The following is a 23,740-nucleotide window of genomic DNA, read 5'->3' on the forward strand; positions in this document are numbered from 1 at the left end:
ATCCATTCAACTGAATACTATTCAGCCATAAAAAAGAATAAAGTATCAATTCATGCCACAACATGGATAAGCCTTAAAAACATGACACTGAGAGAAGCCAGTCACATACATCACACATCATATGATTATATTTATATGAAATGTCCAGGAAAGACAAATCCATAGAGACTGAAAATAGATGAGTGCTTGCTTTGGGCTGGGAGGTGGGAGTTGGGGAGGGAAGGCAAGTGATTGCTAATCGGTACAGGGTTTCTTTTTAGGGTGACAGAAGTGTTCTAAAATTGATTCTCGTGGTGGCTATAAAACTCCAAATACAGTAAAAACCAATGAATTGTATACTTTAGGTGAACTGTACAGTATGTAAATTATATTCCAATAAAGCTGTTATTTTTTTTAAAACACAACTATAAAGAACTCATTATTAGAACAACTGGGGAAATTTGAAAGTAAACTATATATTGGATGATAGTATTGTGATAAATGTTAACTTTATTGAGTCTGACAACTGGATTCTGGTTATAAAGGAACACATGTCCTTACTCAGGAGATACTTGCTGAAGTATTTATGGCTGATTTATAATTCCATAACAATCTTAAGTGATTCAGCAAAAACCAGATCTATGTGTGTGTGCACGTATGCATTGTGTGTGCCTGTGTGAGAGAACAAGAAAAAGCAAAGGTGCGAATATATTGGTAACTGGTGATCTAAGTGAAGGATATACAGGTATATATTGTACTATGCTTAGTCTTTCTGTAGTCTGAAAATTTTCAAAATAAAAACTTGGGGGAAATACCAGAGAATAAAATTTAGATTTGCAGACAGATAAATATACACACACACACACACACACACACACACACACACACACACACACACACACACACACATATATATATCACTGCATAGCTACTACTGAGTATTTTCAAATCACCATATTTTATCCTGAGCAAGAGGTCACTGTTCTGTGCTATGGTAAGATACAAACCATTCCTTTATATATAATAAAACTCCACCTTTTTTCAAAATTAATATAAGGTAAGTGAAGTCTACCAATCATGACAGCAAAGGAAATTAGTGTCTAAATGAACTGTCAGTTACAGGCACATTTCACTAAGGGGCAGGCAGGTTTTTATAAAAAACCATACGGTAATCATCAATATGCCATTAAGACTCCTATTATGAGACTTTTAGGAATCATTTTGTAAAGATTATCTGGTGCCTAATTAACAAGAAAGAAATTAGACTCAGGTTTAAGATGCTGCTGGTGTTCTGAAATTACTCTGAAAGGTCATTCAAAGAACTTCAAACTTAAAATGTTTCATTCATGTATTTATTCCACAGTCAAAATAAATCATAATTTAAAGCTATAACATTTTTAAAAGATAAAGGAGAATTTGTGGCACAGCTGCATTAACAAAACAGACACCAGTCTAAAGTGCAACACTAAACAGGTGTTCTCTGTTCCCATGGTGGAATAAATACACACAGTTACACATAAGATTTCACTGACGATAGGAGATGAGGCAAATAACCCTTTGAAATTAACTGTCCAACGAATAGAGGCAGGCTACATTAATTTAACATTTTACTGCAAAATGGGAAAAATCCCCGAGGCGACTAACTCAAACCCCTCATTTCATGCACATGACCTTGGCTTCTGTGTTCTTTCCACAGCCACATCCAAATCCAGAAAGTCTTCTGCACCCCGTGCTCAAAAATGCACCCTCAAGTCCCTGAGGTCCTCAGCACAGACTGACGTTAACAAGCCTGTGTGCAGCCTTCATCTAGAACCTCCAGGGAAATCAGGAGCACAAACACAGAGCAAAGCACCATTTCTTTAAACAATGGCTTCAACTGTCAAATGAGCTCTGACAAGTCATATGCATTTCATAAACAAACCAAAACATCATCTTCATATCTTCCTATTTTTCTTGCAAAAATATTAAGCCATCCAAGTAAAAAAAAAATTTTTAATTTAACAATGAAAAAGGAAATTCAAAGGGTTTATGCCAAAAAACAAACCAGTCCTCTGCAGCCTAACTCATTTGTTTTTAGGCTGCGAAGCCATGTAGAGGGCAATCAGGCAGTAGATGGTCCCTCCCAGAGTCAGCGCCATGGTGGTCCGGTAAAGCATTTGGTCAGGCAGGCCTCGTTTCAGGTAGATGGGCACACCATCAGCTTTCTTGAAAGCAAGAATTAACAAGAGCATGGTTGAGAAGAAAAATATTTTACAATTTTATTCTTTAAATAAAAAAAAAAAAATTTGTCTACTCTGTAAGTAATTCATCAAAACGTGACAGTGGGAAAAGCCCTAATCCATGGAACGCTAGTAGATGTTCCTATAAATGTAGCTAAAGCTTGTAAATCCAAAGTCATTCTCCAAAATGCTGCCTCAGGGAACATGTATGCAAAAGATTCCAAATGTCTAAGACATTTATCATATATTGCTTAACTGGAGCATTGGTGCATTTTTTAAAAGGCAAAGGTAACCAGTAGCTAAAAGAAGTGCAGGCAGGAGAGGCTGGGCGCAGTGGTTCACACCTGTAATCCCAGCACTTTGGGAGGCCGAGGCAGGCAGATGGCTTGAGCCCAGGAGTTCAAGACCAGCCTGGGCAACACGGCAAAACCCTGTCTCTACAGAATAACTAAAATTAGTCAGGTGTGGTGGTGTGTGCCTGCGGTCTCAGCTATTAGGGAAGCTGAGGTGGGAGGATCACTTGAGCCCAAGAGGTCAAGGATGCAGTGGGCCGTGAGTGGGCCGTGAATGTGCCACTACACTCCGGCCTGGGTGACAGAGTAAGGCTCTGTGTTAAAACAGATAAAAAGAGGTGCTGGCACGAGAAACGTTCTCCATTTAGTTTGGCTTCTGATTATAAGTGGATGGGATTGGAGTACTTCATGTCAATAAAAAGGTTCAAGTCCATTTGGGATTCAACTGCCCTCTTTCCGTTACACTGTTAAACCCATTTAATAATCAAATTCCATGAGATATTTAAATCATAATCATCATCACCATCATCATCATCATCTCAGAGACTGGGTCTCACTCTGTTACCCGGGCTGGAATGCAGTGGCTCAATCATAGCTCACTGCAGCCTCAAAATCCTGGGCTAAAGTGATCCTCCCGCCTCGGCCTCTGGAGTAGCTGGGGTTACAGATGCATGCCAACACACTCAGCTAATGTTTTTTGTAGAGACAGGGTCTCGTTATGCTGCCCAGGCTGATCAAGCAATCCTCCTACCCTGGCCTCCCAAAGTGTTGGGACTGCAGAAGTGAGCCACCGCACCTGGCCTGTTTAACTCATATTTTGCAGTGTCCAAAATCCCTCCCCACTGCACCCTGAGATTCTAAATGCTCTCTCAAACCTTACTTATCAGATAAAAAGAGATTAAACTAATCAAAACAGAAGTGCTCTATCCTCAAGATGGGTCTGGACCTGGACTACTTCTGAGGAGGAGAAGCTACCTTACAGCAACAGCAGTAGCAAGCACTGCCATGGCACCGAAGATCTGGTCAGGTCACTAACTTCTCAATCATTTGCAGGTAGTTTCACTCTAATAATATTTTCAATTCCAATGCTGGCTTCTCTGTTGATACGCAAACCCATAAGCACCTCCTCTACTTTCAGCAATAGCTCAGTGAATTTTAATATCAAGCAAGCAAAGAACAATTAGAAAAAAACTCACTGCCAAGTCACTACATGTGTCACAAAGTCAAATATATATATTGGGTTATTCAGTTATACAGGCTATTCAGTTATAGAGGCTATTCCTTCTTCCATGCAATAAATGATCAAGAGCTATTCATGCCATTTCAAAACCCTCATACCCTTAAATACTAATGAGGAAATTAACCACCCTCCCCTCTTTTATCAGTATCTACCTATATAAAGTTCTATTCGTTTATGGCTCAAACTAAAATCAAGAGAATACTACTTAAAGAAAAAAGAAGGAGGTTGGATAGTACACTGGATTAAGATTTAGTTTCATAAGGGATTTTTTAAGCCTATGTATTTCACAGGCTTCTCTGCTGTAGAGTATCTTCCCTCACCTGGAAAAACTTCTGTAGCTCTGGAACTCTGTTTTTCCCAGCATAGTCATACACTGTGGAATCGGAGGTCAGTTTAGTTGGTGTGGCAAATATGATAGGTGGTGCTTCTGTGGAAACCACAGGCTTTAATCCCTGTAGAGAAAAAAAGGAAAATGGCAAGTTGAAAGTATGTCTGAGGAGACTGTCTGGAATAGTGGAGGCAGCCATCAACCATGAGACAGAAAGAAAATCTCTCCAGCTTTCCCAGAGCAAACCCTGTCAAGAACCCCTTGCCATTATTATTGCAGGGAGAGGGTGAGGGTCAGGGGGACGACAACGAAGGCCCAGTCTGAGCTTCCAGAAATACCTGGTGGGTCTTATCTTCTTAGCAAACCAGTAAAACATCTATAATCTGTTATGAACTTGTCATTAGCTTTTATGAGGAATCTGTCTGCCCCTTTTTTCTTCCAAATGAGCTAATCTAGTAACATGGAATGTCTAAACCCCAGAGCGAACTTCAGAAACTTTTCCCAACACAATAAAGAAATATTCAACGTGGAACAGCCTTACTGGTTTAAAACAAAACTAAACAAACAAACAATACTTGCCTTCAAGGACCAGAACACAAAATCAAAACAAAAAATTTTTTGAAATGAACTTTTCAGCATAAATAAACCCATAACTGAAAACACATATAGTAAAAATTTAAACAAGGTGAAGGGGGAGGAAGTACTGATACATGCTACAACATGGATAAGCCTCTAAAACATTATGCTGGGTCAAAGAAACCAGTCCCAAAGACCACATACTGTATGATGCCATTCATAGAAAAGTCTAGAAGAGGGAACCGTAGAGACAGAAGGTAGGTTAATGGTTGCTTCAGGTGGGGGCTTGGGAGCTAGGGAGGTAACAGTTAAAAGGTATATTGGTATACTTTTGAGGTGATAAAAAACGCTCTAAAATTAACTGTGGTGGTAGTTGCATATATCTGTGAATACACTAAAAACCCCTAAATTGTACCCTTTAAATGGGCATATTGTATGCTATGCAAATTATATCTCAATAAAGCTGCTTTAAAAAAAAGGGAGGGAGCTCTGGTGTTTTTAATCTTAAAGGAGTAAACCTACAGTGACAAATACATACAGTAATCCAAAATAACCTGTAAATTAAAATAAGGAGCTAAGAGTTATAAGCCAATAAAAATCATCCTTTTATTTAAATTCTAACTAAGAAAAATAAAAATTTAAAGTCAGAAAGCAGAATTCAAACCCAGCCTTTTCCTTTCACAAAGAAGGAAACCTCTTGCCCAAATACAGTCATCAGTCCACTGATTCTTGTCTCAAAGAAATCTAAATTTACTTATAATTGACAGGGCCTATTATAAAGATTAGATATTGAAAACCTCAATGCTACTCCCACCAGGCAAGCATTAGATGAACAGGTCAATAAATAAAGCATTAAAGTAAACTTGGCTTCTATTTCTTCTGACACAGTACAATAAATGGGAATGAACCATGGCCTGTTTTCTGTAATGTATTCATTCATTCAACATTTATTACTGATCACTAACTCTGCACTAGAATAATGTATTCATTCATTCAACATTTATTACTGATCACTAACTCTACACTACAATAAATAAGATCGCCACAATCTCAGCCACCATGGATATTAACGTTATAAACCAACAGTAGCTAATATCTATTTAACCCTTATGAAGTGTCAGTATTATGTTAAACATTTCATATGCATTACCTCACTTAATTCTGACAGCAACCCTATGAAGATATTACTATTCCCATTTTTCAGAGGAAAACAGTGGAGAGAGAATAACTTGCCTTAGATCAAATAGTGAAAAGCGAGTCAAGTTTTCAAACTCACGCCTTTTTCAAGTCCAGAGCCCTGGCTTTTAAGTATTCCACAACTCACACCCCACCCTCCCCCATCAACTATTCTTAAAAACAACAGCCCATTTAAAGAGAAAGTTTGGTCAGTAAGATGTCGGTCTACATTCAGAAATACAACACACTCCAAACAGAGCGTCAGAGGAGTCAGAGAGGCAAACAGAGGCTCTGCGATCAAGATCAAAAGGCTAACAAGGATCGTGGTTTGAACTGGATACAGAATGTCAGATACTCCTTTATATCATTCTGGGAGCTCACCATATTTTCTCCTTGAAATAACCATTTCTTCTTGAACGCAAAAATGTAAAAACCCTTTCTACCAAGGATCTACAAAAATGGTTTGAAAGTAAATTCATGTTTCAACAGGACTACTGTGAGAGTATTTTTGAAGGGATTATATTTGTTTGTCCAACCATGCAGTGATTCAAAACTACAGCAAGGTTTTTGAACAGTATCATCTGAAAACAGGAATATCAACCATCATAATTTTAAATTAATTCCATATTTCCCTTTATAATATTGTAAAAATTTATAGAATTGAAGTTACCTATAATCTCATTGTCTTATCCCATTAATTGTTATAAATTGTAAATTTGCCTCCAGTGTTTATTCAGGTTTAATAACTTAATAGTCAGTGTAAAGTCCTACATTCTGCTTTTTTTTTTTTTTTGAGACGGAGTCTCGCTCTGTTGCCCTGGCTGGAGTGCAGTGGTGCAATCTCGGCTCACAACAACCTCCACCTCTCACGTTCAAGCCATTCTCCTGTCTCAGCCTCCTAAGTAGCTGGGACTACAGGTATGTGCCACCACGCCCAGCTAATTTTTGTATTTTTCATAGAGATGGGGTTTTGCCATGTTGGCCAGGCTGGTCTCGAACTCCTGACCTCAGGTGATCCACCAACCTTGGCCTCCCAAAGTGCTGGGATTACAGGCGTGAGCCACCACACCCGGCCCATTCTGCCTTTCTTCCTTTTTGAGCCAGGCTCTTGCTTTGTCACTCAGGCTAGAGTGCGGTGGCATGATCCTGACTCACTGCAGCCTCCAATTCCCAGGCTCAAGTGATCTTCCTGCCTCAGCCCCCTGAGTATCTGGGACTACAGGAAAACGTCACCACACTTGGCTAAATTTTTAGTTTTTTGTAGACAGGGTCTGGCTATGTTGCCCAGGCCGGTCTTGAACTCCTCAGCTCCAGCGATCCTCCCACCTGAGCCTTCAAAGTGCTGGGATTACAGGTGTGAGCCATCAAGCCCAGCCTCATTCTGTTTTTGTTTATAATAATAAGTTTTTCAACTTTCCACAGTCTTTGTAACTATCAAATTCATTTTATTTATTTACTTATTTATTTATTTATTTATTTATTTATTTATTTATTTTTGAGTCAGGGTCTCACTCTGTTGAATTTAATCTTCAGAACAACCCTATAAATAAGTTATGATTAGCCCATGTTACAGCTGATTAAAACAATGCTCAGAGATCCCATAAGGAAGATGGGATTCAAACTCACGTTTTTATTACACCATACTATCGGTAACTTAGCTGTTCTGGTACCACAGGAAAAGGTAGTGAACATTCCTAATGTTTCAAGGCAGCTGGATCACTAGCACTAGGCTTCTCAAGATTGGAAATGACCAGGAAGCTTTATCTACAGGAGAGGATTCGGCGTAAATCTCTTCACCTCTGCCTACTCCAAGACTGCAAGAACTGTCAGTCTCAAACATGTCCCTCCTCATCACAACGACGACAGTGCCAAACTTCCAGGCACTCAGGTCAAAACCTTGGACATATTCTTTTTATTTTTTTGAGACAAAGTCTCACTCTATCATACAAGCTAGAGTGCAGTAGCGCATCTTGGCTCAGTGCAACCTCCACCTCCCGGGTTCAAGCGATTCTCCTGCCTCAGCCTCCCATGTAGCTGGGACTACAGGTGTGTACCACCACGCCCGGCTAATTTTTATATTTTTAGTAGAGACAGGGTTTCACCATACTGGTCAGGCTGGTCTTGAACTCCTCACCTCAGGTGATCTGCCCACCTTGGCCTCGCAAAGTGCTGGGATTACAGGCGTGAGCCTCCGCGCCTGGCCAAAACCTTGGAAATATTATTGACACCTCTCCCTCATACACTGTAAATGTATGAGGCTCTACCTTCAAAATATATTCAGAATCTGACCACTTCTCACCTACCTCCACCAATTCACACTCGAGTCTAAGCCCCTGGATTTCCACAACAGCCTCCCAATTGGTCTCTCGGCTTCCACTCATTTGCTGCCATGAAGTCTACTCTTATTACAGCAACCAATGATTTCATTAAAACACAGGATGTCACTAGTCAGCTCAAACCCTCCAAAAGGCCTCCTATCTCACTGAGTGACCCCTAAAGTTCTCACGATGACTTTCTGAGCTCTACAAAGTGCATCCCTTTCTTAGCCCCTCTTATTTTTTATTTTTTGAGACAGGGTCTTGCTCTGTCATTCAGGCTGGAGTGTAGTGGTACAATCACAGCTCACTGTAGCCTCAGCCTCCCGGGCTTAAGGAACCCACCCACTTCAACCTCCTGAGTAGCTGAGATGTCAGGCGTGCACCACCACATCCAGCTAATTTTTTAAAAAATTGTAGGCCGGGCGCGGTGGCTCATACCTGTAATCCCAGCACTTTGGGAAGCCAAGGCAGGGGGATCACCTGAGGTTGGGAGTTCAAGACCAGCCTGACTAACATGGAGAAACACTCTCTCTACTAAAATTACTAAATTAGCTGGGCTTGGTGGCACATGCCTGTCATCCCAGCTACTCAGGAGGCTGAGCCAGGAGAATTGCTTGAATCCAGGGGGCAGAGGTTGTGGTGAGCCGAGATTGCACCATTGCATTCCAGCCTGGGCAACAAAAGCAAAACTGTATTAAAAAAAAAAAAATTTTTTTTTGTAGACACAGAGTTCCTCTATGTTGGCTAGTCTCAAACTCCTTAGCTCAAGCAGATCCTCCAGCCTCAGCCACCCAAAGAGCTGGGATTACAGGCACGAGCCACTGCGCCCCAGCCTAGCCCCACTTCTATCATTCCCCTCCTCCTCCCTAGCCCACTGATCTAGCTCCTGAAACCTCCCAAGCACAGCCATGTTCTCTCTGCCTAGAATGCTCTTCCCCAGGCATCCACGTGGCTTATACCCTCACGTTCTTCAGGTCTTTACCCATCCCCATAAGCCATCTTCTCAGTGAGATCTTTCTGACTAGCCTTTCAAAAACCGCATGTCCTCCTCCTTGCCCTACTAACAACTTACTCTCTTTATTTTTCTCCACAGCACTTATCACCACCTAACATACTACATTTTACTTTGGTTACTGTGTCTCCCCCACTACAACGGAAGCTCCATGAGCACAGGATTTAGGCACATCTTGCGCACTGCTCCTATATTCCAAGACTTAGAAAAGCAACTGGCAGAGAAAGCACATTCACTAAATACAGGCAGAATGTTTAAATAAACTAAAGAAGGCTATAGCTTCACCACAATGTAGGTTTCAGTATCTCAAAAACAAAGTCTGATAAATTGGTATTTGATGGCAGGGCATCCACAATTCCCACAGCAATAAGAAAATAACTGAAAGCTGTTCTTAAAATAAGTGGACAGGCCGGGTGTGATGGCTCATGCCTGTGGTCCCACCGCTTTGAGAGGCTGAGGTGGGAGAATCACTTCACTCAGGAGTTTGAGATCAGCCTGGGCAACATATTGAGACTTTGTTTCTACAAAATATCAAAAAATTAGCCAGGTACAGTGGTGCACACCTGTGGTCCCAGCTACTTAGGAAGCTGAGGTGGGAAGATGACTTGAGCCCAGGTGGTCAAGGCTGTAGTGAGCCATGATCATGCCACTATACTCCAGCCTGGACGACAGAGACCCTGTATCAAAATAAAATTAAAAATAAGTGGACCATAGATCAAGAAAAATCACATACTTTACTTTTTAATACTGAATCTCTTAGCTGCTTAAATAAGCCCACCTCCAAAATTAAGAACCATTCAACCTTAACCACGTTTAGTAATTGAGTTTTTCCTGGTTTATTTCAATTGCTCCAAATTTTTAAAGAGAAAAGTAAACATGCCGGGCCCAGTGGCTCACGCCTGTAATCCCAGCACTTTGGGAGGCCGAGGCAGGCAGATCACAAGGTCAGGAGATCAAGACCATCCTGGCTAACACGGTGAAACCTCGTCTCTAATAAAAATACAAAAAATTAGCCAGGTGTGGTGGCGAGCACCTGTAGTCCCAGCTACTGAGGAGGTTGAGGCAGGAGAATGGTGTGAACCCAGGGGGCAGAGCTTGCAGTGAGCTGAGATTGCACCACTGCACTCCAGCCTGGACCACAGAGCCAGACTCCGTCTCAAAAAAAAAAAAAAAGAAAAGTAAAAATGATTTTCCCTCTAAAAGTTGGTTGTAACATTTTCCTTTTCTTCTACCTCTTAGGTTTGGGGACGAGGGTGGAGAGAAAAGAGGATTACTCCTCATAATTTTAATTTTTAAATGATAGAAATGTACGAACCTTTTCACTGTGATTTAGGACTGGAAACCAGTTTCAATCTGCAATGACTCAATTCATTTGGCTTTTTGTTTTGTTTTGTTTATAGACAGGATCTCACACTGTCACCCAGGTTGGAGTGCAATGCATTGATCACAGCTCACTGCAGCCTCAAACTCCTGGGCTCAAGTGATCCTCCCACCTCAGCCTCCTGAGTAGCTAGGACTACAAGTATGTGTCACCATGCCCAGCTAATTTTTCTTATTTTTTTTGTAGAGATGGGGTCTCACTGTGTTGCCGAGGCTGGTCTCAAACTCCTGGCCTCAAGCTATTCTCCTGCCCTCACCTCCCAAAACACTGGGAACCAGGGTGAGCCACCACACCTGACCTCTATTTATTTCTGATTGTAAGCTAGACATCACCACCTACCTCCGTGTCCTTCTGACACCGCACACTCATCATGTCCAAAATTCACTCATAAGCCCATTCAGGAACTCCCTGTCACTGTGAAAAGCACCAATTCACCAATCATCCTGAAGCCCTCCCTCCTCATCCCCAACATCTGTCTCATCTGAAAGGACAAACTCTACCACAACTCTGCATCAAGTTGCTCTGTAACTTCCTACTCGTGCCTCACAAAATTAAGTCCTACCATCCTAGGCACTTCATGATTTACCTCCATCCTCCACAGTCAAACTTACCTACTCAACACTTCTCCTCCAGACCCCCTCCCTTCCGTTACTCTCACAGTTCCCTTTATCTAGAATACCATTCTGCCATCTTAACTGGGAGAGGAATTCCTAGATCACATAGTAAAATTATATTTCCTTTTTAACAAACTGCCAAACTGTTTTCCAAAGTGGCTGCGTCATTTTACCATTCCCACCATCCCACCACAAATGTTTCTCTACATCCTCACCAATAGTTGTTATCGTCTGTCTTTTTGATTCTAGGCATTCTGGTGGATATTAAATGGTATCTCACTGTGGTTGTGATTTGCTCTTCTCTAATAACTAAAGATGTTAAACATGTTCATGTGCTTATTGGTCTCAATTTATTGTTGACGCAGTTCAGAGAAAGATAAGGAAGACGCTTTTCAACCAACGGAAAACGCTATCCCACCAACCACTCGCCGTCAAGCTGACTTACAAATCTCTATCTGTGCAATTGTTACTGAACCACCTTTTCCATGTTATGTTATTTAATGCATGGTAAATTATTCACTTTACTTACTACTAAAAGTTACAAACATCTTCATTATATATTTCCAGGAAAGGAAAAAGCTGAAATACTCCTAATTACCAAACTCAGAGCACCTAGTTGGGAGGGCCCCTGTCACAATCACTCAGAAATTTACAGTTCATATAAAGCCTACACAATATCACTTCTTTTCAACATAGTTTGAGGCATCTTTAAGTAACTAAAGAAGTTCAAATTCTCAAGAGAAACACGATTCACGAGGAGAGGTACTAGAAATCTGAAAGCCCTATCTATATCAAACTCATCTCAAGGTCATCTCTGCTGAGTGCCCATTTTATTACAATACGCCAGTTTTTAGTCGAAAAATTTACTTTTTTCTTACTAAGCAACAAAACCTAGATTAGGCTAAAGATATATTAAAAGAACATAAACCAGGTGTGGTGGTACACATCTGTAACCCCAGTCACTCAGGGGGCTGAGGTGAGAGGACTGTCTGAGCCCAAAAGTTCAAGATCAGACTGTGCAACACAGCAAGAGCCTGCCTCAAAAAATATTTTTTAAAAATAAAAGAACATCTACCACCACCAACAGAATAAACTGTGATATATTTATAAAATGAAACCCTACAGAAGAATAAGAGGATAAAAGGATTAACTACTGATACGTACAACACGGACTAACCTCAAAAATATTTAAATAGGCTAGCAGCCAGACATGGTGGCTCACATCTGTAATCCCAGCATTTTCAGAGGCGAAAGGAGGACTATTACTTGAGCCCAGGAATGAAAGTCTACAGTGAACTATGACTGTGCCATTACACTCCAGCCTGGGTGAGAGCTGCTTCCATTTACATGAAGTCCAAAAAAGGGGAAAACTATCTATTTATGATGATAAAAGTCAGAATAGGAAGGTGACAGGGATTGACAGAGGGTACAAGGGAACTTCCTGGGATGATGTAACATTCTGTATATTGAGGGGGGTGTGGTTATACAGCGCGTGTGAGTTTGTCCAAACTCATCAAACTGTAACATTTAAGAACCATACACTGAAGAATACGCTTTATAGGAGCAGATGATAGAAATGGTCATTTCCCCACATAATCTGTAAAAGAAGTGTAACACTGCTGACTGTTCCTTCCTTACAAGTCATTACCAATCTGATTTCGGTGACACCACACTGGTTTCCCTACTCACCCGGTCTATTCTTTAAACACATTTTCCTTCTCCACCCTCCCTTCATGCTTCTGTACTCTTAACTATGATCCAACCTTTCTTCCCTACAAACTTCCTGGGTAATTTACCCACCAGATTCTACCACCTATGGGCTGAAGACATCTAACTTTATTAAACTCCATATTCAAAAATCTAGCTGCTACCAAGCATGACATATCACAAGCTCAACATTTATAAACCCTAAACTCTTCCTTTCCGTTCCCACCGCAACTCCCCCATTAACTCCCGCAAAACAACAACAACAACAACAACAAAAACTTGCCCTTCCTATCCTAGATTAGAATCATTCTGCTTTTTAGTTTTTGTTTTTAAAGACAGGGTCTCACTATGTTGCCCCAGGTGATCTCAAACTCCTGGGCTCAAGCGACCCTGCCGTCTCAGTCTCCCAAAGTGCTGTGATTTACAGGCGTGAGCTATAGTACCACGTCTCACATCTTTCTTAAACATCTGCCTCTTGGGGCAAGTTGCAGTGTCCCACAGAAAAAGGAGAATGAAGCAACAGTAAAGGAGTATCCTTTACACCCCACCTGGGTCCCTTACTACTGCAGTCTAACTGCGTATCTCACCGACCCTTCCCACACTTCTCTAGGAGGATGAGGAGGGAATATACTGTCTCAGACAGCTTCTGATGAACGGTTCACACTTACTCAGAACCAACCACCTGCCCAAACTGTTGGTCACTTGACACACCTCATTTAAAGTGTACTAACGCCGCCCTGGATGAAGCTGAGTTCACAATAAATTAAGTAACTTGGCTAAGGTCACACAATTAAAGCGGAAAACGCCATGATTTGAAAAGGCACGTCTGGGACTCTAAAATCCCTCGTTTACCCACAACACATGGAGACTCAAACTCCAATTGGCAGAACCTGCGTGAAATGGAATACTTTTCAGACTACCCAAACAATGAGCATCTGTCAAACATTTCACAATCGGGAAAGTGTAACCTCGCTGCATGCAACTTCCCTCCCTGAACGTGTTAAGTAACCTGTTAAATCTCCTAACCCAGATCACAGCCCCCCAACCCCCTGCCCCACGGTTTCCCTAAAAGCCTTTATCCCCGCTCTCTAATCTCGTGCTCAAGTTAGGCTGCCTATGGGGCTGTGGCAGGAGGTGACAAAGAAACGACAGGGAGGCCGAAAGCCAGATGTCTTCAAAGAGAGGGAGAAGGCCGAACCTCTGACTCGGGTCACACTGGGGACTCCCCCAAACCATCCCTTTTAGACAAGTGACCCCAGGGGTCACCTTGACCCCTGCAGTGTGCCAGACCAAACTTCCACGCCAGGCCAGCCCCTCCAGGTGAGCAGGTACACAAAGAGAAGCCTCAGTGACCACCGTACGCTGGTGTGGAAAGGCCCCGGAAGGTGCAAGGAGAACAGAAACGAACTCGACAGCGGGCAGAAGCCTCTCCTGGCTCCAACGCCGCGACTGTTTGTCGCCGAGGCTCGGGCTGCCACTTCTCATGTCCGAGCTGGCTAGGCGCCACTCGTACCTGCGGGCTATAAGCCTCCGAAGCCCACGCTCCCGCCAACTTCTGCGTGAAGCCACTAAATTTGTAGTACATGACGCCCAGAGTCCGGCTTCCTGCACGCGCTGCCAACGCGACCGCCCCAGAGAAGGACCCCGCCTCCCAGGCTGTGGTCCCAAGAGTCAGCGCAAGGACCCGGTGCCGGGACTAGGGCTGCCCGAAGATCGCCTAACTTAAAACCTGTTCTCTTAAGCCGCATTGGGGAACCAAAAGCCAGGGTTCTCAGGATCACGAAAGGCAAAACTAGCTCTGAGAGAGCACGAAAAGCCACTGTGGCGGAGTCTGTAGGAAATATGAAGTTCCCTCTTTACCCCATTTAGATTTGGGCAGTGCCACGACAACTCAAGAAATGCGCAAGCGCCTCGCGCACTAAGCCCGGCGTACTAAGCCCGGCAGTGTCGGAGTCAGGTGGGCGGCAGTCTCTAAGAGGGGCCGGCTCTAGGCGGGGCCTGGGAGGGAGAGGGCGGTGATTGGTGGGCGTGGTCTGGGTAGGGGCGGGACTATATCGAGGCCGGGTGGGAACTCCACCAGCGGAGAGAGTCTGTGCTGCGGAGCCACCGCCTGGTCGTCGGGGTGAAGGCGTCTCTTCCTTTACCAAACTTTACTTGATCGTAGTCTCATTTATTTCCTTCCGACCTAGGGCACCTCTTGAAGTATCCTGCTGTTACTCAGTCTGCCCAGGAGTATAGACCTGTCGCCAAGCTTCCCCTGGCAACCTGGGAGTTGAAGCAAATAAGAAAATTTGGAAGCACCTGCTGAAGGCTGTTTAGTACCGAGGGCTGTTGGGAGATTTGCCCCAATAATATAAAAGTAGCCTCCTGGGCTTTGTGCAGAGGAATTACACATGCAGAGTGACCTAAAGCTCAGGTACCAGGATGTAAATGTCACACAGTTTATCAGAACTGGTTTTTACTCTCACCTGGGTTTTAAGGTCATTGGTTATTCATCCTTTTCCTGGCCTCCGCTCTTTGCGATAAATGAGGTAGGAGGAGGGTGATCAGAAACACTTGTAAAATCTGGACCTTGAGCCTGAAAGATCTGGAACTACCGCTTTCAGTTCTAGTAGCATTCGCTTCAGTTCAATTTAAATATGTCTGTTAAGCCTGTGCTGTGTGCAAGGTACCGTGTAAAAGGAGTATACTAGTTTCTTACTCTCCAGGGATGGACCAGGGCTTTTCTTAGCTTCATCATCTAACCATAGGTTTACACAGGCATATTCTAGATGCATTTATGAAATCATGTTGCAAATTAATGGATGATACTAACAGACCTATATAGAGTATTTTCCTAAACTCATTTATATCTTCACAACAATCCTATAAGGTAAGTGCTATTCTCATCTCCATTTACAATACAGGAAAATGACTCCTGAAGAAGCTAAGTAACTTGCTCAGGTCAGGGGTAAGTGGCAAAGCTAGGCATTTGGCTCAAGACTTCCTACTGTTAAGCACTATGCTACAAATAAATAGATATGAAGCCATTCTGAAAAAAGGAGGATCAAAGCTGAGCACTCCAGGTGAGGGTGTACACCAGCATCCTGGTTGCAGGCCTAAGTTCAAGAGCCCCAAGTATGCAGCACTGCCAATACGTTGTAAAGGTTTCAGCGGATTCATGTAAGCCAGCCCAAAGTTGCCACTTTTACAAAGCAGCATTGTGATATAATGGAAAGAACATGCGATTTGGGTTTATGTCCTTATTTCTCCAAGGATAAGTGGTTTGGGACTAGTGATTTCCTATTTATTTATTTATTTATTTATTTATTTATTTATTTATTTTTATTTTGAAAGAGGGTCTCACTCTGTCATCCAGGCTGGAGTGCAGGGTTGTGATCTCGGCTCATTGCAGCTTTGACTTCCCAGGCTCAGGTGATTCTCCTACCTCAGTCTCCAGGGTAGCTGGAACCACAGGTGCGTGCCACCATGCCTGGCTAATTTTTTGTATTTTAGTAGAGCTGGGGTTTCACGTTTCCCAGGCTGGTCCCAAACTCTCTGGGCTCAAGTGATCTGCCGAACTCAGACTCCCAAAGTGCTGGGATTACAGGCGTGAGCCACGGTGCCAGGCCCATCCCATGTTTTGATACTGAATAGATTCAGGAAGATTTTTCTACAGACAAAAAGTTTGACTACCTCAAAAGAAAATGATCCATTGATATTAGCCTTCTTGAGTCCCAGGTGCTAGCAAATACTGAGTGAAAGAAAAGTCTTTTGTAGAGTTTAGATTGAAAAGAGAAATTAAATGATTTCAGACAGCTACTGTCTCCATCCCACTGACTTCTGGACATATTTTGGAAGAAGAAACTAAAGAATATTCTCGAACTTTTAGCAGCACTAAGGTGTACCAGCTTCTTTTATAAGGTGCCTGTCAACACTGGTTATTTTCTTAAAGTTCCTGCCATCTGATTTTAGATCCTGCAAGACATAAATTAAGAATCCTGAAAATGTTACAACAGCCGGGCTGTTCAGTGGGAGATAAAATGTCAGTAGCGGAGTGTGGGTTGGGATGTCACATGGAATGGCTGATCATGGGAAGATTTTGTCTCGTTTCCCAAATAAAACACAGCACACTCTGACAGTACTGAGGCACCCTATTCTCATTCAGATTTGCATATCCCACCCAACATCAAAGACAATCTTTTTTTATCACAATCCCTTCAGGTTGTTCCCCACATTCTATTCTGAAGGGAAGTGACCACGACTCAGAGTGCAGAGAAGCTTGCCAGCCACCAAGTGAACTGAGTGAGTGCAAATGCCAGTCCAGCTCCTGGTGAATCTGAATACCGCTGCTTCTCCATTTGTGAAGGGTGTGTGCTAACGGCCTCTGGCAGGCCGCTCTGTGAAAGCGCTTGGGGAATGAATGGAAATCCAACATAAAATATAAATTGGGTAATACTGAGGAGAGATAGGAACCAACTGTGAAATAGTTGTTAATTTTTTAAATTCTCTCATTTTTTCCAAACCCGACTTTTTAAAAATTGACACTTAGTGGGTCTGGCAGAATTAAAACATGTCGGCCTGTAGGAGTTGAGGTCATGGCGGGCTCCTGTTTTGGAAGGATTCTGCCCATTCTAGGGTAGTTTCCCTGAGAGAAAATGGAACATACATAGGGCAATGTTATCGTGAAGTGTTACCTTTTCCATTGTTGTTTATGTTTACTGTGTTTTTACATTTTTCCCAACATTTAAAACTGCTAGTGATAACCCTAAGAAAAGCATCCCCAGTAAAATACTGGAAAGCAAAATGGAGTGCTAAACTCACTTTATGATATTCATAATGATGACACCTGCCATGCAATTATTCGGTAATTTTCATGTGGCAGAAATCTCAGCTGTCATCTCTTACTGTTTTTTGTCAAATAAAGCCGTATCTGGTGTGGAAATTTCATCTTCCAAACCTGAAACCTAGATTATATTGATATTGAAAACCAAATCTTTCTTAAAGCATGGTGTTTTCATAGCTAAAGAGCTGAGGGTCTGAATGGCTCATTTCTCACCCAAAGGAGGGAAAATGGCAGCTGGGATTGCAGTTGCCGGGACAGCTTTATTGCAGTACGGGATGAACATATTGACATCAACTCCCTACTCTGACCTTCTCGTTGTTGAATGTCAATACAGTGTGTGAAACTGCCTCACTTTTGCCTGCCTGCTTTTCCTTATGTGCAAGTCAAAAGCACATCCACGGAGAATATGGATTTAACTCAATTTTGACACATCACATTTCATCTCACTGGTTAAGAAAGGCTGAGGTATGACTCATAATTTATTTTAAATCATTTTAAATACACTTAATTATGCATAGAAAAAAGTTGAGATCCAGAGCCAGATTCATGCTATTTTACATTGACATCATCTGTAAAATTACAGTACACACAGTGTTGTCTTATGCATAGAATGAAAGGATTAGCAGTGGCCTCCAGTTTGGGGGATGGGTGGTGGTTTCTCATCATTGAGGATTCCCACTCTCTACCTCACATACATCTGCAGTGTTGAAATATTTCACAGTGAGCATACATGAGTTCTGTAAGCCCACATACACACACAGAAATAACACAAACTCGGCTGGGAATGGTGGCTCACACCTGTAATCCCAGCACTTTGGGAGGCCAAGGTGGGTGGATCACCTGACATCAGGAGTTCGAGACCAACCTTACAAACATGGCGAAACCCCATCTCTACTACAAATACAAAAATTAGCCGGACATGGTGGCATGCGTCTGTAATTCCAACTACAGGGGAGGCTGAGTCAGAAGAATTGCTTGAACCCAAGAGTTAGAGGTTGCAGTGAGCCCCGATCATGCCACTGCACTTCAGCCTGGGTGACAAGAACAAAACTTCGTCACCCAAAAAAAAGAAACTACACAAAGTCCACCAAAAACATACAAATTAGAATTTTAAACATGCTTTCATGTATTTACACCCCCAAATTACCAGGTAATTTAGAATGTTCTTTAATCACCCCCTGAGTAGACATGAGGGGCCTCTTAAGTGACAGTGCCCAAGTGTTAGGCCACAGGAAGGGTGACTCAAGGGCCATTCTGCCCATTACAGTTAACACTATAGTGGTTCTTCTTCCTAGGGCTGTTGGAGAAAAAAAATGAATGAATGAACAAATGAATAAGAACAAACACATCACCTCCACACATTGCTGTGAGAAATGAGCAACCACTCTGGGTAGTTACTTACATCAGTGCCCAGACAGCCGTGGAAATTAGTGATCAAGTGGGAAAGAAGATTAAGAACCACACCTGGGTCTTAAGGAGGCTAATGTCAATGGATCATTTTCTTTTGAGGGAGTAGAATTTTTTGTCCGTAGAAAAGCTGCTGAATCTATTCAGTATCAAAGCAAGGCGTGGGCTGGGTGTGGTGGCTCACACCTGTAATTCCAGCATTTTCGGAGGCCAAGACCAGTGGATCACTTGAATCCAGCAGTTCGAGACCAGCCTGGGCAACATGGTGAAACCCCGTCTCTAAGAAAAAAATACAAAAATTAGTCGGGCGTGATCACACACCTGCAGTCCCAGCTACTTGGGAGGCTAATGTGGGAGGATCACCTGAGCCCAGGAGGTTGAGGCTGCAGTGAGCCCAGATCGTGCCATTGCACTGCAGCCTGGGTGACAGAATAAGACCCTGTCTCCAAACAACAAAAACATAGGGTGCTCTGCTAGCCATTGAAGGTCAGGATGTCCAGATTCCAACCCTGCACTAGATTTATGACCTTTGGCTAGTTCCTTAACCTCTCTTAGCCACAGGATAAAATTTTCAGTTTACAGGGTGATTGCAAGGATTAAATAAGATGGTGTGTACTGAAAAAGCTTAAAGAAAATATGTAAATACCTGGAAGTCTATATAGGAAATACATTTTGTAAAAATAGTAAAACTGGATCTCTAGTCACTGATATAGGCCAAAATTTAATTTAGCATGACGTAAAGCATTAGAGTTTTGAGTCTAGTTTATGTTTGTATAAAGTTAGCTAGTTATAATCAAAATTGTAATCTACAAATCTTTCCATTTCCCCAGCCCCCTTCCCTTTCTCTCTCTCTTGCTCTTTCCTCTTCAGTCTCCTTTCCCCAGAAGTAGTAACTATTAGTTAAGGCTGTGAGACAGTCAGACTAGAGCTGTCAGGTGGATCCTGGTATGAAAACAGCCACCAAAGATAAGGAATCTGTGTAAAACTTGAAGACCAAAGAGAGGAGTTGGGTATCCCACTAAAATACCAGCCAATCTTTTAGCATTGCATTAAATTTAAAAATCAGATCACTTCCAAATGCCAAATACATAATTTCACTTGCTTCCCCTTTCTCCTCAGATTCTCAGATGGTGGAGATTTGGCATTTCTTTAGTTTCTGCTCCATAGAAACTGAAAGTCATAGCCCTAAGATCGCCTTCTGAAGAGGGTGACGAGAACACAGGCTGTACCTGACTAACCTGGGTCTGGATCCCAGATCTTCCTACTGATAAGCTCAGTTACCTTGAATAAGTTACTTCCCCCTTCTGAGTCTCAGAGGTGAAATGATGTTCTAAATCAGAGGATTAGCCACATATTACCATGTAGCAAAGGTACCAGCGTGTGTCCACTAGTGCCTGGGCACAGCCTGCCAAGTGATTCCAAAATGGCTAACTTGGGGAGGAGGGCTGGGGAAGTCAGCCTGGGTCTTCTTTCGAGAAATGGACAGGTCTGTAGTCTAGGAAACAAAACCTATAGAGAAAAAAAAAAAAGCTAGGAGGAAGTTATCAATCAGTGAAAAGTATCTAATGGAAGGCAAATCTCCTCCTTAAAAGAAAGGGAAGTGGAGAGGGTATGACATTCTCAAAAGCACAACTGAGAAACTTGGAAAGCCCAAGTCAAGGGGCACTGGCCCTGGGCCTGGAACTTCCAGCCACATGCCTGCCCTTAGCATGGCTGTGCCCTCCAGTGATCACCGATTGGCACTCTGAGCCAGGGGAGAAATTTGCTGAAAAGCAATTCCAATCAACCCAAAGGTTTCCAGCAAAAGACTTATGCTGAAGCTCAGCTTTCTGACAGCAGGGAGAGCCCAATGCAGACAGGATTGCTGGCGTTTCATTGTATGATCCTCACATCTCTTCCACCCCCAAACTGCAAGGCTACCGTGTCCTCTTCCCTGGCACCACTCCTATACCCTAACAGCCCACAGATGCATATTGGAGAACAACCACATCTATTTTAATTTAAACCATGGCAAAGGTAAAAATCAAATCAAGGTGTTTGTGTTTTCTCCCCCTGGGAAGAAGCGAGCACTCTGTAACACACATAGCCTTGTTTCGGCACAGATGTCAGGAACGCAGAGCCTGTAAATCTGCCCAGGCAGTTCTGTTCTTGAATCATTAAGAACAACCGAGTGGGTGGAACAAGAACATGAAATTGCTGTGTGCACTCATGTTTTGTTTATGGAGCAATCATTTCTAGATGTGTTTTCTTTTTTTATGAAGAATCTTTTCTATGTTTGCCTTTTAACACCCCACCTTCCTTCCTGTCCCCAGCTCTCCCACACCCACTAAAAAGAAACGTTGAGAGCATTACAAAAATCTCTGTAAATTTAAAGAATGGGTTACATTAAGTGTCTCTCTAAAGCAATTCCATTTAGTCAGTCAAAATAAATGATTTAGTAATATGAGTAACACAGGTAACAGTTGAATATGAACAGTGTGTATTGTTTAAAAAGCTCACAACTGTTCCCTAATCATAAAAATCACTTTCCTTTTTCCACCATTGTGCAATGAGGACCTTGTTAACCCAGTGAATTGAAAGTTCTTGTGATGCCAATTATCAGCAGTATTTAATTAGTGGCTTATGTATCTGCCACAAGATTCTTCACTGAGCCTCAGTTTCTTTATCTATAAAATGGGAATAATACCTACTTTGTAAGGATTGAGTTTATTCATATGAATGCCTAGGACGTAATAGCACTCATTAAACTGCAGCAGTTACTGTTATTACTAGTAGTTGTAGCAACTGGGCAGACTGGATGGAGTAGGATTTGGCCAAATCTTTCAGTCCTCTTCTCCAGTAGACCCCAACCTTGGCACATAGTAAGCACCCAGTAAATGGTAGCTCTTAGACTTACCAAGGCAATAACAACTCCAGTTAGTGCCCCAGGCTTCCCACATCCCCAGCAGTTTCCATCTATCTCCTGACCTCGCTGGCTGCTTTCCCCACTGCTCCCAGAAGGGAAGTATGTGTGTAGCTCTGCTGCTGTGTTTACCATCCGGGTGGGTCTCACTTTATTGTGTTTTCTCCCACTGTGTTTGGCTTCCCTGCATTGTCCTGCTTGGCACACGCCCCAGCCTTGTTCTCTGTGGCATAGCACCGTGATGTCCTCCTTTTTGGGCATCAGCTTGCTGCTACAGGCCTAACATGGTGGCATCAGGTGGCTTTAAAAGAGGGAGAGATTGCATTAAATTTTCTCTCAGGAAAATGAGCTTGGGGTTTTTTTTGTTTTTTGTTTTTTGTTTTTAATGTTCCATGGAACAGATTTAATAACTTAGCTCCCTAATAATTTCTCCTCTGCTTGCTCTAATTGCAAAGGATTCTTCCACAAACAATGGAGTATTATTGCTTTTCAGTAGGCTAATGAGACTGCCTGTACATGGTGCTTTTCAGGCTTTACCCCCAACACAAACAGGCACCAAGGAAACTTCCCCAGCAAGGACAGAGCTGGTCCTGCAGAAGACCTAGGAGACCCAGTGGATGCCATAGGCCTTCAAATCATGCCTTCCCCGGGAGGGTCTTGCAGGTCTCCACAAGAGGCACTTTGCCTTTTGTTCTGAAAGCCTGCCCAGCCAACACTTAGTGTGGAGGACAAGGTCTTAACCACAGCAATCCAAACCAGGTTACCAGGCCTACTTTCTTCAGGCTCTGGGACTGCCAGGGGCTGTCCATCTCCAGCTAAGTACACTCTAGGAGCTGATCAAATTAGAGAGCTGGGGGAGGGGTGGTATAGACTCTTCTAAGAGAAATGCTGTCAGTCAACTAGCACTTCATTTCCGGTGGGTTGTAAAAGTGTCATGTATCCTGCAAGCTTCAGGGTGAGTAGCCGGGTAGGATTCTAAGTTAAATGATGCAAGAAGAATAACTCTTGGTGAGGATTTTGCACCTCAGAATTAAAAACAAAGCAAAAAAGACCAAACCTATGTTTATATTGATTGCAAATATTGTAGGAAGGAATTTCTTTCCAATCTATTTCCGTTAAATTCCCTTGCTGACATCACATGTCACATGAGTTGACAGCCACTGGAGGCCTGCAGCTGTTCAGCACCCATCATGGGCACAAATGGAACTTTGCTACCACGCCCTTACGGGGCCGGGCCTCTGCAGGCTGCTCAGTTTTGACACTGTCCTCCCCATAAGGGGATGGTCCCCAGGGAAAATGGGAAGAGTCAGGTGAAAGGGTGCTAGGGTGGGTGAAACTGGGGCAGTTAGGAGGGGACGGCAGCAGTGGCCCTGGAACAGTGAGGCAGTTGGCGGAAGGAGGCCAGAGGCTGATCTGCTGCCATCAGACACTTATACCATCTCCTGGCCTTGCAGACCTCTGACTTACAAAATCATCGGGAGGCCGGGCGCGGTGGTTCATGCCTGTAATCCCAGTACTTTGGGAGGATGAGGCGGGTGGATCACGAGATCAGGAGATAGAGACCATCCTGGCTAACATAGTGAAACCCCATCTCTACTAAAAATACAAAAAATTAGCTGCATGTGGTGGCGGGCGCCTGTAGTCCCAGCTACTCAGGAGGCTGAGGCGGGAGAATCACTTGAACCCAGGAGGCGGAGGTTGCAGTGAGCCGAGATCACGCCACTGCCCTCCAGCCTGGCAACAGAGTGAGACTCCATCTCAAA

At 43.0% G+C, this 23,740-nt stretch overlaps 1 protein-coding gene across 1 annotated transcript; it reads right to left on the reverse strand.

Moving 5' to 3' along the window:
- Window positions 1–1,312: 1,312 nt before the first annotated feature.
- Window positions 1,313–22,112, reverse strand: LOC105538345 (cytochrome c oxidase subunit 7A-related protein, mitochondrial). Its single transcript, XM_011978189.1, has 4 exons — window positions 21,972–22,112; window positions 14,357–15,108; window positions 4,052–4,183; window positions 1,313–2,183 (listed from the first exon to the last, which is right to left on the reverse strand). Exons 2-4 carry the CDS (start codon window positions 14,426–14,428, stop codon window positions 2,043–2,045), a joined length of 345 nt encoding a protein of 114 aa, XP_011833579.1. The 5' UTR covers window positions 14,429–15,108; window positions 21,972–22,112; the 3' UTR covers window positions 1,313–2,042.
- Window positions 22,113–23,740: the final 1,628 nt, after the last annotated feature.

The sequence above is a fragment of the Mandrillus leucophaeus genome, unplaced genomic scaffold (genome assembly GCF_000951045.1).
Source record: "Mandrillus leucophaeus isolate KB7577 unplaced genomic scaffold, Mleu.le_1.0 Scaffold190, whole genome shotgun sequence".
NCBI classification, from domain to species: domain Eukaryota; kingdom Metazoa; phylum Chordata; class Mammalia; order Primates; family Cercopithecidae; genus Mandrillus; species Mandrillus leucophaeus.